The sequence below is a fragment of the Pollachius pollachius genome (assembly GCF_949987615.1).
Source record: "Pollachius pollachius genome assembly, chromosome: 5".
Lineage (NCBI taxonomy): Eukaryota > Metazoa > Chordata > Actinopteri > Gadiformes > Gadidae > Pollachius > Pollachius pollachius.
Window position 1 is genome coordinate 7521290 of NC_136938.1, and position 15986 is coordinate 7537275.

The following is a 15986-nucleotide window of genomic DNA, read 5'->3' on the forward strand; positions in this document are numbered from 1 at the left end:
GCGCTGGTTCTGCGTTTCTGCTCTCTGCATATGTTCTTGACTTAGTCGTTAGTCGCCCTTAGTCGCTCAGTCGTTGGTCGGTGTAGCACAGTTGGCTCCTAAGGCAATGTGGCCGCCCTTTGGGCGATGACACAGACCCCTTCAGACTTACAGGAACATATCGATTCAGCAATGAGCCCATGCTGGGTTTCTAGAGGAGAAGCAGGTTACTTGTTAAAGCTCCAACCAGGAGTGGCGCTCCGCACAGCATGGGGAATCAAACGCACAGCGCTAGACTTGCTCATTAAAAGATGAAACTGCCTCTAGGTGGTCTTATCAAGGCTGCCCTCCTTAGAGAGAGACCATCTCAGATGGGTTTTTATCACTGAACACTTGCTACTTAAATACTCATTAGTGTGTTTAAATATGCCTCACTTCCCAATGGCATGTGTTTGCAATTCCTCCTTTCACCTGCCGAAAAATGATATAATATAATAATAATGTTATAATAAAATTTAAGAATTCACTGAATACATTTGCTGTAGAAACTAAAGGTAAAGGTATATTGAATGTAACCACCAGACAAGCACGATCATTACAAGAAACCAGAATCAACAATTTGAGCTTTAAATTATTAAAGCCAGCTGGATCTTAGAATGGAAATACACTCCCGGTTACGCTGTTGACATGAACGATTGGAGTGCCCAGCTGATTGTGTGCCAGTTATTTACTATTGAGTCAGCTAGCCACCAACAAGTCCAGCACCCCAGCAAATACCCTATTACCAGCCCCTGCCTACTCTAGAGGTCGACTGAGATATGAGCTAGAATGTAAAATAGCTACTTGCATAACTTGTCTATAGACACTAATGCTAGATCGTGTCCTGTGTATGTTTGTAGCGCAACTCAACCCCCCCCCCCCCCCCCCCCCCCCCACACACACACACACACACACACACACAAGCTCTCATTTCTCTTTTGATTTGTGGTATGTCATTATTGTTTTCCATGGGTTAAGTTATTCAATGACGCGTACGGGAGCAATTGAAGCCAAATCATCTGATTAAACAGATGCAATATATATGTTCTCAAAGCAGTTCTATTTCATAGAAGTTTTGGGCAAAAACATGAAGCTGTAAATGTTCACGCAACCACTATTTTAGATTAATGATGTTAGCAATGTGATCACATGTGAACTACTGGATCATAATAACGATAATATTATTACGATTATAAATTATCTAACTCCATAGCCTCACCCCCTTTGCATGAGCCCCGCCCCCTCCTTCAACTCAAGAGGGGGCATGGCCTCTGCTTCTGATCAATTCAAGGACATGTCTGCCAGCATGTCTGCAATGGCCGAGGACCACTGCAGTGCTGCTTTAGCTTAATGAATGGATATCTGGAGTCCCTTGCCAAGGAGAAACAGCACAATTAATCTAGCATAAAACTACAGTCACAGCTCAGCTCAGCATTCACAAATAGATTGATATTTTTGTATGACTACAAATTGAGATTACGATCAAGAAGACTCAACATCAAAATTGACCATCACAAATGCCTTTATTACCAATGTTTTTGACGATATAAAGAAGATGTGTAACTGAGTCGTGGATGCAAACAGTGTTGAATAGTTTTTACAGTAATGAAAATTAAAAAATTAAAAATTAAAAGGCAAAAAAAGGGCTTGCATAGGTTTACAATAAAATAGTCACTGGCAAGCCTAAAAGTGTTTCATCAGTGACAAAAAAGGGTTAGAAATTCAAAGGGTTAAACATGGGTCAACTTCACATTGTGAGGCCAATAGCAAGGTATGAGCAGGAAACAAAACAAAACCTTGGTTTGAATGTTCACTAGCCACAGGATGGGGTCCCTGTCTTCATTCCATGATCACTCAAATCCCATCAGGTAAACATACTTCTCAGTTCCCACTACAATCTTCACTGTCACTCTCCTCAGAAACGTACCAACAAACTAAAGTGCTTTTCGCATCCTTTTTCATTTCAGGTATGACTCATATGCATTATCAATATTTCATTCTATGCTTTATTTACCAATATTCCATAGTGCTTGAATTTGGCCGCGAAGGCTTAAAATAGATATCATATAATACTCTATGCATTATTGACAAAGCATCTAATTATTTTTGAAAGTCTTGGTTATCATATGCATTAAGAACTGTGCTTTAGTATCATCATGCTTGGCCTTCACAGTTTTTTGTATCCAACATCTCACTTTCCCGTCCCCATTGCACTCTCCTTTTTAAAATGATTTGAGTGTACACAACATTGCACATCACCAAAAACACATTCAATGTGAAAACAGACATTTACATATACATATTTATATGAGTAGTTGATGCCGAATGTCATTTCCTGTATACACTAAGAGGAATGTCTTGTCGGTTTTTAGGCCAGAAGCCCTTTTTCTCTTTCCTACATCAAGGGGCACATCCAAACCAGGTGCTTCTTGTAAAATTCTCTTAAATGGAATTGCAGGATTTTTATTTTGGCCTGATAACATGTTATGGGTTATTGGCAGACTATAACAACCATCTAATTCCAAACTAGCACCAGAATCGGTATTGAAAAACTGGTATTAAATATGCCCCATAGGACACTCAGAAGACACATTATATAGGGTTGCGGAAAACAATATATTAAAGCTTGCCATTCATATTCAGCATTGGTTCAATTGTTGTCATCACAGCCCGGTAGCAGTTATTGATGATTCCCTGCAGCCTCAGCCCAAACCACATATAGGCCAATACTCTGGTTAATAGCATAAGCATACAAGATGAAAGGTACAGACAGAAGTGTGACCGCGTAATACACAGCAAAGTGATGATGCCAGAATATTTGATATTCAAAGCATAACACCAGACTAGAATGGCCAACATCAACACAGTGTTTTGCTGTTAAAAGGACGGGCTAGTCACCTGACGCCCAACAGTTTTGCAGTCCAGACGCACCACAACGAACCGTGTTAGCTTTGGAGGCATCTCATAGAGATTTCAAGTCAAATGACTTTTTGAATGTGTTCCAAAATGTAAGTGGAACTACGGGAACACTTTTTTCCACTTCGTTCTAAAGGCTTAGAATAAACGACATCCCCCGAAGTGAGAAGAGGATGTAGCAAGATGCCAAATGGATGTTGACATTAGGGCCGGATTCCCTAATGTTGGAAGATGTAACCGGGTGCCAACTCAAGACTAGAGCTAACAAACAACGTTACATAATTCAGAAGAAAATGTTTACTATATGGTATGTGGAGATACACAGTGATCACCGACCCAACATGTGGGTTGATGATGGCTGTCTGGTTCTTTATGTCATCTTCTGTATATGGATTTAAAACATGGAACAGAAAAACACAATGCCTCCTTGGTTACACTATGATGATCACAGGAAAACAAAAGTGATCCTTTTAGGAGCAGTAGATGTCACTTAATGCTTGATTCTTTGTTTATAGACAGTTTCCGTTTAAAATGCAGAAACCAAAGGTAGACACGGTTTATTATAAGGTGGTGATGTTTGCTTTGGAAAAAGTGTTTTGGAAATGTTGAGATTTGAAAAAATAGAATAACATTTAGAATGATATCATAAATGCATCTCTTTAAATAATCTATATCCACTTGAAAAGATAAACCAGGATATATACAGATGTAAGCTAGGTCCACAAGTTGTCTGAGGTATTCATCCATGCAACTACATTTCAGTTCAATAGGGGAACATGTGTCCAAAACAATAACAATAGACACAAAACAAAATGTGTAGGCCTTAAGCTAGATTGGTTTATCAGAATACACAGGCCTAACACATTAAGCCACATGTTAAACAACAATTTCAAGACCTTTAATAATAGACCAATATCACATATTACAAAAGGTTGAATAAAATATGTGAACCCAAAGTAATCTGAAAATAAATATCTGGGAATGTTTTCCTAAAATGTTCTTCAATTGCACAATTCCTTTATAAGGCATTTCAACTGTATGGCAATGGGGGACAGAAAAAATACGAAAATACTATTTTTTCTATCAGTCCAAAATATGTTTCAGCGTCCATCGTTTTCCTGATTTCTGGAAGAATCTGCTACAATGACCCCTGGTGAAAAATTAATTTATGTTGATGAACCATTTGCATTGAGAGCGGAACTTGTTGCAGAGAGAACGATCAGTGGCCCAAAACGACGATGCAGGTAAAAAACAAACCTGCGTCTCTGAAAGGGATGCCTATAGAGTTGACACAGCCCAGCACGTTTTCCGTGACACGTGTTTCTTTATATAACCACCTCGACGTGCACAAGGGGCACCCATCTGTAGACTCCCGAGCCCTGAATTCAGGGTGAGGGAATAAAAGCCCGTCCCTTCCTGATTCTAGCTGGCACCTAAAGCCTATAGGGTCCATTACTTTTATATTGGTCAAATATCTATTTGGAAGTGAACATACAGGATACATCATTTTCAGTTGGTTGAAGTCGATACTATCACAGACGGACGGTGTTAGGCAGACAAGTGAAAACAAAAGTAACATCATTATCAAGCTCTGGGTGCCCGAGGATTAATTGCGTGAGCATTACGCACACATAGACGCACAGGGTTCACTAGATAAAGTGGATCCAGCCGTTCTCCCATTCGCGTGGTGGGGACATTTTAAGCCTGTGACGACGCACTTTGTAGTTTTTCCCAACATTGTTGTCCCAATACTCCTCCCCACCGACGCAATACTTAATGGCAAACTGCAATGTGCCCCCTCCTTCGAGAAAGGTCGGGGTGATGATCTTAAAGGAGAACTTGTCGGTGACCCCATCACTGGAATCGGGTACATAGTACGCCAAACTGTCCATGAATGTAATCCAGTTGTTTAGAGAATATCTCAGATACACACTCTTCTCAAACGCCAAATTCAACACACGCACGACTCCCGATAGGCTGAATTCGTCCGCCTCAAACGTTTCCAGCATTACCTTAACTTCTCTTACTTTGTGTTCAAAATCAGGTAGTCTGCCTGGGTTGGAGAACTGCAGTTCCATACAGACAGCTGATTGGCTCGGAGGACGGGGGAATTTGGTACCCACATGGTGGATGTTGAGGGGTCCTTTGTGACATTTGGCCAGTATACGTTCTGGGACCTGGGGCAGATCTGCGTCGTCGAAATGTTTCACCGAAGTGAGCTCCAGACCCAGAGAGTCAGCGAACCGGACGGTCTTCTGACTTGTTGGGCTTCGACTGCGGGCGATCTCCAATTTAGCTCTCTCTGTGGGGGTCGGCAGGGACTTGCATCTCCGACGGAGGTTCGGACTCTGTGTAGGTTTGAGGAGAATCTCCCTTCCTCTCGGTCTCTCCTCCACCACGGGGCTTTCGATGGGCTCACAGGTCCCGTTCACGTAGTCGAAATCCTCTCCATCATCCAGCCTCGGATTGGCCGCTGCCAGGCTCCCGAACAGCCCGGCGATGCAGCTGTAGTTCCTGGGTAGGCATGTCTTTGGAGGCAGCATGACCAGAGAGGAAGGCGGAACGGACTGGGTTTCCATTAAGGTCAGTCCCCTGTACTGCAGAGCAAAAAACGCGGTCGTGATCAATAAAAACCGGCTAGTCAGAAGACGAATTGGTCAGGTGTCAAGAGTCCCACACGCGGATAGGTGCACCGGCTGCGTCACTGGCTGACGCTAACCAATAATGGCTCGTTTAGCGCCCAGATGAGCGTTCATCCTGCATAACAATATCAGCTGGGATGTATTTAATTCATAACATAATGTACTTATCTGTAGGAAATAAAGCAAATTCACCTTAAAGCATCGCTGGTCGATTGCAACGTCTGTATGTGTGTGTGTGTGTGTGTGTGTGTGTGTGTGTGTGTGTGTGTGTGCGCGTGCGTGCGTGTGTGTGTGTGTGTGTGTGGTTTGTGGGGCTACGTGCCAGAAGGAACGTACGCCATCATCAACTAAATGCAAGTTCTCCTTTTAGAGGCGTAACTTCCACTTGCGTCACGCTGCTAATGGGCCAACTTGAAAAACCCAAATATTTGAGTATAAGACATTTACCTCGACTCATCCACAAATCCCTTCCCATTTGGCCTAGACCTACAGCAAAACGTTCTGTTTCTTACATCGCATTATATTGTGTTAGTATACAAAAAATAAGCAAAATAAAAGAATAAAACACGATACACCCTGCAATTGCCCTACTCATGTGTTTAATTATAATTGTAAAATATATTTCGATTATGTCACCACATTCCCACGCAAGTTGCGACTCCCATTTTCCGTGACGTCACACGTCGTGCCAACGCAGTCCCCCTGGGTTGCCATAACGACGACGCTACTACTCTCCTAAGAACTCTTTGGTTCACAACATTTCTCGCTCACGGCGCGGATACACCAATTTGGACTCGTGCTTTGCTAAATACAGATATAATGGCTCAGTGTTGTGTGTGAATGTGGGACGCGGCTGGCCGGAGTCTATGTTGGTGGTGACCAAGCCTGTCCGTTCATCCCCCAAAATCCGATCCTGCTTCGTTTTGATCCGTGAAGCAACAACCAGTGAATCCTTGTTGACAATGTAACTTATGCCCTCAAAACAGACTGCATTGTTATTTTACTGGATAGAAAAAGACAGTATTTTGGATAGAAGAAACTTTAACAATTTAGTGTTGTGTGGTTTAAATTGACTTGTGCATTTACATTTTAAGCATGTGAACTAGGTGCCGTCCCCTTGCATAATGGAAACCGTGAAGGAAGTGGACCAGGATGGTGCGGAGGAGTCCGAGGAGAACGGTCTAGCAGAGGAGGACGTCTCTTACATGGTAGGCCTACTACAGGACATGAGCGACGAGTACTCCATGAAGGAACAGGATCCGTGTGATCTCTACGACTCCTCTGATTGGGACGAGGCTGTAAGTAACCATACACTCCCTTACTCACTCCTTGACCAACTTTACATGTCTAGCATCCTTTGAATACATTTTCCTTGTACCTTTAGTTGTATTTTATACCAGCAGCAGATGGAGCCAATTTGTACATTTGTTGTTGCGTTATTGCCTAGTGTCTACTTAATTAGCATGGTTAGTTGTTTTAATTGTAAGGCTAAACATTTCTTTACAGAGATTTTTTATCTTCTCACTTGAATGCTCATACTCACTTTAAATATCAAGGAAACACTATTTGGTGACAATGTATGACACAGTAGATTGGCATCAGACATAAAAAACACCCAAGCAAGTTGACCAAATGCTTCTAATACTAACATCGACCTACGTCCTCATGCATAACTTTAACATTAAACTTGATATGAAATAACAGTACGTGCTTCGGGGACAGGTCCATGGTTGGAACAGAGTCTCTGCACTGAGCTGCATGTTTCTCCCTGCGAGAAACTGTAGGAGAACCAAGAGCGACGAGCAGGACCCCCACTGTCTCCTGTGTGTTGACATCAGGCCCTTGGAGGCCCTCACCTCGGACTGGCCCCCTGAGTTTGACCCAGAGTCTGATGGGAATCCCCAGGAGAGTGACGCCACAGTGTCAGGTACCCCGAAAGAACTCTACAACACGACAGCGGGGTCTTCCCCCCTGAAGGAGGCCCACCAGAACCACCTCGTACTCGGGGACAAGATGGCCGACGACACAGAAGTCCCCAGAGAGGTCCTCCAGCCTTTGCTGACGGACTACCTGTATCAAGACTATCTGTGTTCCAAAGACCCGGCGCTGATGAGCCTCAGCCTTGACCTGGGGAATCCCATCAACAGCTTCACAGTGTTGCCCCCTCTAAGAACACCCCAGTTGGCTTCCCAAGGAGTTGTCCGGCAGGTCTGCGTCGGGGAGAGCCTCCCGGGAGGCGGATCCGCCGCAGGAGGGAGCGCGGAGACGGGCGGTGTGGCGGTGCCAACGGCAGCCAGGGAGGGCAGAGGTGTGAAGAGAACGGAGGAAACAGGAGGAGCAGACACGCTGTCAAACACGGAGCCGACTAAGGAAACCCACAGGCCGAGCGCTCCACCCAAAGGCATGTATTGTTGTCACTCTCAGGAAAAGAAACGGCATTTGCTCTCCACTTACACTCTGCCCATCCTAAAGAGGTACAGTGTGCCTCTGGGCAAAATAACTGACACCATGCACCGGACTACCGTCTCCATAGGCCAGCATTGGAAGCAGGCCGTGCGGACTGGCAGTGAGTACAGCCGGCACGAAAGATCCCCCACTCCACAGCTGCCCGTTCTTTTTGGGACCAAGGTCCCAATAGTGGTCTCCAGCCAAAGACCGCTCTGAATACACACAAACACTCCCCTCACTATGCATGTGCAAATAAAAGTAGCAAAGAGGATCTATCATTTTCTTATTGGGTAAGTAACGATAATGATTATGTATTAATATTTAACTTCATGACAGATCACAGCAGATTTTATCTTATTTGTGCCCTAAAAGTTATAAAAATATGTTATTAATAAACTCATGGCAGGTGTGTCATAGTGTTACACTATCCCAGGTGCTTTTTTTGTGTTCAAACCCATATGGATAGATGTCTTTAATATGGTTCCTAAATAATAACATCAAATGTATGTTCTAGTTGTCCGGCAACGATGGCTGCTTCCTCAAAGCCAACAACCTTAATTTGTGTTAGAGGCTGTGGCTGTAATGTTATACACATGATGGTGTTTTGATCGTCTTAACTTAGTCAATCCTGTTTTTTTTTTATCCAAATAAACATTGGAAACCCTGAAACTACATTGTGAGCATGTATGGAAGCCAAGTTATACAGATATCTTATTGCTGTAGTTCAATTAGAAACATTTTGAAAGTATCAGGTTTGTAACTGAAACTTACTTAAAAATGTATTTTAAACTTATATGTGGTGCTGCAAGGCTATACGTTTTTGAATGAGTACTGTAATACACTGTTCCCTTAGTTTATTGAGATCATCAGCAGTACAGCTTGGACAAAGAAACCAGGCAAACACCGAAAGCCACCAATAAAATGAAAATAATCATTTGTATTGGAAGAATATATAAATTCTTCATGCAATGAATTTTATGGAAAATAAAACACTGTATTAACCACTGCGAACTATGACAATTCAACATCTTCAAGCTTTTCTTCTTTGCTTCATTTACATCCATTAACCTTTTAGAAACAGTATACACAGAACAATAAATGATTTGAAGTAAGGTCAAAATACTGCACTTAACCTTGGGTTCAATACATTACAAAATAAAGTTAAGATTTGGGCACAATGCCACATACATTCCTTTGTTTTTTTTAGGTGACATCTCCAAAGCCAAAAAGTATATCTGGAACAAAATAAAAATAAAATACTCTTATTAAGGCACAGAAATAAAATAAAGAAATACTCAAGGCTTGCTGTATATCCAACTGTTCCCCTAGAACTCAAAAAAAGGTCAGAAAAAGTTGTCTGTGCAAATGAGGTAACTGACAAATACACAAAAGGAACCAACAGGTTGTACAGTATCTTACATCGAAAAAAAAAAAATACAACTAAAAATCAATACACGATACATGAGTCCCATTGGTCAAAGTGTGAATTCAGTAATTAAAGATGGAGGAAATTTAATATGGTTTGCAAAAACAACAACGTCTCTCTGACTGGAGGGAGAGTAGCTAAACTGTACTCTTAAGCCTCAGTGTTTTAGTACAGCACAACACCGCCTAAAACTCCAGCACAAACTGCTGCTATTGTATACACCTACAGTCAGCTAATGAATAAGTCAAGGTGGACGACACCCTTGTCTTGGAACTATCCTCAAGGGGGCTGTCTAGCCATGTATATAGAGGGTGATCCACAGAAATATGGATCATTAGACCACAACAACCTAAGTACTTGCATTCAACTACAATGCATCATTACAATGTAACAAGAAGAACTGAGCTTAGCATTTAAATAATTTGTGCCACGTCTAATTAACGGATTTGGGTTACTGAGTACTTTCATGGCTCTGGTGAATGCCTTACATACTTGAGAGATTGAAGATCTATTTATTTCTTTGTTAGGAAACTAATTTTTTTCACAGTGATAATGCCCCAAGGTACAACATACCTGAAGGACATGCATATCTTGCCACCAATAATGGATAATAATGAGGCCAGTGTCAAACGGATTACATGATGAACTGTATATACACATCTCTTTCACAAAAAGATTTGGGAGAGTGTGGGCAGGGGGGAACCACCATTTAGTATATGTTAAGATGGTGACTCGATTTAATGCACAATAGTGTTACAATTATTAAACTGCTAATACGGACAAAGACAGCATCCACTAGTGCTATAATACAAATCAAAATATACATTTAAACTGTAGAAGTAAACATGTTTTCTAGACAAGACTCGCATACAATGTTATCCTATGTGCAAATAAATATGTAAACGGGCAGGGAGTCAATAAATCATGCCCCGTGAGATAATAAAGTGCATCTTAGCTATCTGGGTGTATGACAGGAAATACGCAGGTGCACGTCTCCCTTCATGGAATGTGCATAGGCCTTCCAGATGCTCCCAGCTTACCAGGACACCACTTGTAGTCCAGGACGCCAATTGAGAGCAGACACATTCATCGTGGGTAGCAGCGGCACAGAGAGGTCTTCAACTGTTGGGTTTGTCCGGGTGCCGTAAGAGGGCCCACAGACTCTCACATGTCTGGGTCTCCACAGAACTGAAGTGGGACTCCATATTCCAGGCCAGGTCAGCCGACAGGAAGTCATCCATGACCGTTTGGGTTTCGTTGCTGGTCAGAAAGAGGTGCGAGAGGCCGTCCACCTGGCTGGTGCTGGTCTGGGTCTCTGTGCTGCTCAGCAGCCGGCCCTGCTCCGTGTGAGGGACGGGGAGCTGTGGTGAAAGGCCCAGAGGCGGAGGGGGCACGTCCGTCTGGGTCTCTGTGTCAGACGACTCTGTGCTCATGGAGAAGCTGGAGTGTCCCAGGATGCTGCCAAGCGGCATGCGGTTGCCGGCACTCAGCAGGAAGTTGAGGTCTGTTTGCGTGTGCGTGTCAAACATTTCCAGTTCGAGGTCAGTGGCCTGCGTTCGACTGTGCCCGGTGCTTTGCTCCAGTTCTTCCAGCAGGAGGAAGTCTGTCTGGGTCTGAATGTCCAGAGACTCCAGCGGTGTGTCACTGCCCAGCCCTCTGAGCTCACTCTCCTCCGTTTGGGTCTGGATGTGCACGGTATTAAGGAACTCTTCAAAGTCAAAGTCGATACCCGTGTGCTGGTCTTGAACAGAGTCCAGGCCTGGCCCACAGCCTGCAGTGTTATCCTCCAGCACCTGGTGGCCCGACATCGAGTCAGACAACATGTTCTCCAGGTCGTGGAGGAGGGTCATGGTCTGGGTCTGGTTGTCCGACATACTATTGGAGTTGAGGTCGTCAGTCTGGACACCGAAACACATAGGCCCTGCCGACTTCACGTCCTCATAGAGACTGCCCACCCCTGCGGCCGCAGATTGTTCTAAGGCTAGAGAAGTCTGTGTGGAGACACTGAGAAAGTCACTAGCAAACAGGTCCGAACACATCACAGCCTGGTCGACCTGAACCCTGTCCCTGGACTGCGACACAGCACTCAGGCAGCCTGTCTGGGTCTGCCTGGAGGTCGGGGCAGAAACCAACAGGCCGGAGCAGGGTATTTGGCTGAGGCAGAGACCGTCTGTCTGAGCGGCAATAGTGGATTTAGCTTTGGTGGAGGGGAACGTCTGAGTTTCTACACTGACGGGCAGAAGCACCTCGGTGCTGACACTTATGTCTGTCTGGGCACAAGAAGACACGGGTGAATCGCCAGTCGCACACACTCCCATACCTACACCGACTCCTGCCCCTAAGGGCATCCTAGATAGGTATGATATGTCCGTCTGAATGTTTGTGGATGTGCTTCTGCCATGAAGACCTCCAAGGCCACTGGCTGGATCCTGTGAGTACAAAGGCTCTAGACTCACCTGCACCCCAGTGCTGATGGGCCCGAGGCTAGAACGCGAGGAAAGGAGGCTCTCCTTGAAGTCCAGGGCTTTGGAGTCCAGGTGGGGCACCATAGCCCCCATTGCTTGGGGCAGCAGCTGAAGAGTGCTGAGAGAGCCCTTGCAGTCCATCGTAAGCACGACAGACCTCAGAGCACCGCTCTCTGCAGATGGTACTAGGACAGGGAGGTGAGTTAGCTGCATCACAGGGAAATTGACCAGGGCCATCTTGGGCTTGGGTAGGAGCATTTTTTTGTGGCTTCTCTGGAGGTATGAGGTTGGATTGGGCGTGTCTGGTGCATGACTATTTGTTTCCGCAGAAAGACAACCCACTGATAGTTCCTTGTTGGCACTTAGATTTTGACAGGTTGACTCGTTTGGCCGCACCTTAACAGAACTGCTTATCAGTTTCTCCATCTTACGTTTCTTCACCGGGGGAATCCTGAAATGCAATAGAGCAACAGAGAACGTGGGGAATGAATTACAAAAGAATGAAAGAAATTGAAACAGCCAACCGCACTTGATGAAATCTTGTGGTTGGGATTAGAGATGTTGTTGTTGTTTGCATACCTGTGTTCTGTGGGGAGCTCATGTCCCGTCCGGTAGATGTGAGACAACAGTGCAGCCCTACTTGCATACGGGCATCCGCAGGTGCACCGGTAGGTCTTCCCGCAGTCCTCCATGTGTCTCCTCAGGTCCCACTCCGTACTGTAGCCATTGTTGCATTTGGAACATTTGTGCTTCTTCTCTGCATGCATTTTCATAAAGTGCTGCGGATAATACATATCAACCGAGGAATTACAAACATTGGCTTGCATAAGAAAATCAAGAAATATTCTGTGATTGAAAAGTGAAGAACAGGGAAGGCCTTACTTGTTTGACGAGTGAAAACTGGGAGAATGGCCTGTTAGGGCCTCTGGGGCAGCCCTCAATAGGACAGCTGTAAAGTTTCTTGGACGCAGTCAGCTCTTTCCTAATGGTAGGGTTAACGAGGCCTTCCTGATGGTAAACATCAAATACAAAGATTTGCGTTAGTCTCACAATTAGTGGGTGATTTAAAAATACATTAGATCACATTTTTTACAGAGCTAAACATAAATTAAAAACCACTATATTTTTAGTGTGGCCATTGTGGCCAATAATCATTCAAATTAATCAAAAAAAGAAATGTGGAAATATACAACCACACAAAATTACTCTTTTATATTTCGCAGTCCAATGGAAATATAATGATGATAAGGATTCAAGTCTGTGGCCAGTCTTTCCTGTGTGACCCTATGTCCCTCAGCTGGTGCTCCTGTGTTTGAGGTTTGGGTAAAGGAGGAGAGTGGGCGGAGCTGAGGGTTAGTCATCAGCCGATGGGGAGAACCCGTTTGGCCTTCAGACTGTTGCTATCCTCCAACGGGTTGGTTGATAGTTTAGTGCCATATGGTTTGGTTCCTTTTAGTTTTGGTCTCTTTGGCTGGGTACAATGGCTGGTTCAATGTTGTGTTTAAAATCATACCACATCCCCAGAGCACTTGTTCCACTCCTGCTACACTCACTACTGATTATGCATATTTAATGTTATATTCTTTATATTATTAATAACTATATAACTCATCCTCTTATCACAGTGGACTCCCATCTTTGATATATGATCCCTGGAGGGGGCTTATCCAAAGTACCAACATTATTGTCAAGTTTATAATACATTACAATTCATAATATGAAACATTGAAATGAGGTTCATTGTATTTGTAGGTTTCATCCATCCTAGATTTGATGATAGGTCTGTTCTCCAATATCCATGACTGAATTACACTTTGCGTAAGAAACAAATTAAAAAAAGAGAAAATAATCACATCAAGACATCCTCCCAGGATCATGAAATCCTCTGAATCTAGTACAGCCCATGAAACGTATGAATAGATAACTGACAAGGTCATACAGTATCTCCTAAACCAAAAGCAATGAAGAATAATATTGTAGCTAATATTGAATTCCTTTCAGATCATTGTGTCCTGAACAATGTGTTGTACGGTCCAGGTTCTATCATTCCACTACAAAGAGTCATCAAGAGCTTTTCTCATTACACGGATGAATGAACAAAGCAATGAAACATGGATAAATACAGGGGGCACTGAAAACGTGAGACGTGTCACCAATAGGGCAAAACCAATCTGACATATTGTTCACTGGCAATGTTTTCTGTCAATTAAAGGGCATTGCACTTCATTCTCTCCACATCTTGAAATATGTTGAGGGCCTGATAGTGACCCCACGCCAGAACATTATCTAATATTTGTTGATGATAGAGCAACCCCATATTAGTCACAGCATTTGCTGAGGTCCATTCATTCTGCTATAGAACTTGAATATCCGGCAGGAAATCTGTCAACAACACACTTACTCAATTCCTAGATGTTTTGACGGTTTATTTGGGCAACTTATTATCTTGATTTGCCAATTCAAGGTCAAAGTCAGGATCTGGGATATTTGATGTTAGTATATGCTACACGTGAACCTCCTAAGATGGCGCAATTTGATTGGTTCGCTATCTCATATTGGGCAAGATCCCATGATTGAGATCATAAACTCGGGATATTGCGTGACGGTTGTCTCGTCACGCTAAGGAAAAAAAATAAACAGCTAATGCTAACAAAAAAAGGGTTATCTTGTTTATTTTTGGAGTGTTCTCGTGTAGTATATATACTAAAACAATGAATCGCCTCCGGCGAATAATCAGTGAACAATTAAGTGTCCACTAATTAATAATTGTTAAGTAGTGGACACTTCTATTTTTGAAAAGCATGTGTTGAAGGGAGTGTGGTATCTGATCACTACCATGTAGGCGTGACCATGTTACACGGGACCGGATGTAAACCACCACACAATATCTCCCAAACCAACTTTCTGAAGGAAACATATGCAACCGACTTATTATATATAGTATCATTCCGTTCAGCGGAAACTTGAAATCGTTCTAAACTGACAAATCACACCAATTTCAACCGAAGTCCTTCAAAAACATCAGTATCGCATCTTCATAACTGTGCTGACATATTCATTCAGCAGGCCTCCGGCCACTCAGTTATCCCAAGAACAAATTAAAATGCCACACTCACACTCAAAATAACTCAATGTGTCCAAAGGACAAAAGGCGACATTTCCCGAGAGAGAGAGAGAAAATACCCTATACAACAAAAGACAGATCGACTCACTGCGACTCCCACATTGAATTTGTAAGGCGAAGAAACGGACGACAGATGAATAATAATTAAATAACATCCCATATAAGGAGTTACCATATGGCTGTTTTTTGCTCAAACCGTGGTGGTGGGTGGTGTTAAATGGACAAAACCACGAAATCGCGGGTTTGGTCAAATCACACAGTGACCTTAACCATACCGCATAGTGCTGTTTAGTTGAGCGACATTGACACCACCGCATCAAAACGTCGTTTTAGCGTTTATTAAGTACATACACATGACTTGACGTTCCCCCCCACTCCCAGTGTCGTGTTGGTGAGCCACAAATAAACCAGCATGACCAGCGGGCTCGCTTCGACCATTACCTTCACTCTGTGGGATTTCACCAGATGCATGTTCAACGCAGGTGTGTTGGGGAGGATTTTCCCACAGCTCTCCACAGTGCAGAGTATGTTAGTCCTCACTTCTTTGGTCAGCTCCACGATGGACGGCGTTATTATCTCCCGGGACTGCGAAGGAGACTCTTCGTTTGATTTAGCACTTCCCCTGGAAGCGCTGGCTTTGTGATTCCCTTTCCCAGCAGACGCATAGGCAGCCATGATTGTACGTTGACAACCGCTAGCTTGTAGTGCAGAAAGCCCAGTCGCAGCCTATACGTATGTTTGCCATTTAACACCTCGACGCCGTAGTGCTAACCGATGCAGTCACCACCCGCCGCCGTGGATAATGCTCCATACCAACCAGGTACTGTCTACGCATGCGCAGTTGGGAGCACGGAGCGCACCGTGTTTTTGACCGCGGCGTGTGCTACACGAGGCCCAAGTACCCCTGACTGCACCCCCCAGATGGCGCTTGCTCGATGTAGGCGGAG

The 15986-nt window shown here is 43.9% G+C and overlaps 2 protein-coding genes across 2 annotated transcripts; both read right to left on the reverse strand.

Annotated features, from left to right (window-relative positions):
- Positions 1-4438: 4438 nt before the first annotated feature.
- On the reverse strand, positions 4439-5528 carry LOC307076322 (protein phosphatase 1 regulatory subunit 3E). Its single transcript, XM_079737268.1, has one exon. The coding sequence runs from the start codon at positions 5511-5513 to the stop codon at positions 4584-4586; it is 930 nt and encodes a 309-aa protein (XP_079593394.1). The 5' UTR covers positions 5514-5528; the 3' UTR covers positions 4439-4583.
- Positions 5529-8762: 3234 nt separating this feature from the next.
- On the reverse strand, positions 8763-15801 carry atmin (ATM interactor). The gene is made up of 4 exons (XM_079736136.1): positions 15481-15801; positions 12798-12923; positions 12495-12694; positions 8763-12366 (listed from the first exon to the last, which is right to left on the reverse strand). Exons 1-4 carry the CDS (start codon positions 15712-15714, stop codon positions 10569-10571), a joined length of 2358 nt encoding a protein of 785 aa, XP_079592262.1. The 5' UTR covers positions 15715-15801; the 3' UTR covers positions 8763-10568.
- Between the last annotated feature and the right edge of the window lie 185 nt (positions 15802-15986).

Excerpts from the sequence above, each read along its gene's own strand:
- LOC307076322 (XM_079737268.1), bottom strand. The coding sequence starts at position 5,513 with ATGGAAACCCAGTCCGTTCCGCCTTCCTCTCTGGTCATGCTGCCTCCA.
- atmin (XM_079736136.1), bottom strand. The coding sequence starts at position 15,714 with ATGGCTGCCTATGCGTCTGCTGGGAAAGGGAATCACAAAGCCAGCGCT. Across the intron at positions 12,924-15,480 it reads TGAAATCCCACAGAGTGAAG|GAAGGCCTCGTTAACCCTAC; the intron begins GTAATGGTCGAA and ends GTTTACCATCAG. Across the intron at positions 12,367-12,494 it reads GAGCTCCCCACAGAACACAG|GATTCCCCCGGTGAAGAAAC; the intron begins GTATGCAAACAA and ends ATTGCATTTCAG.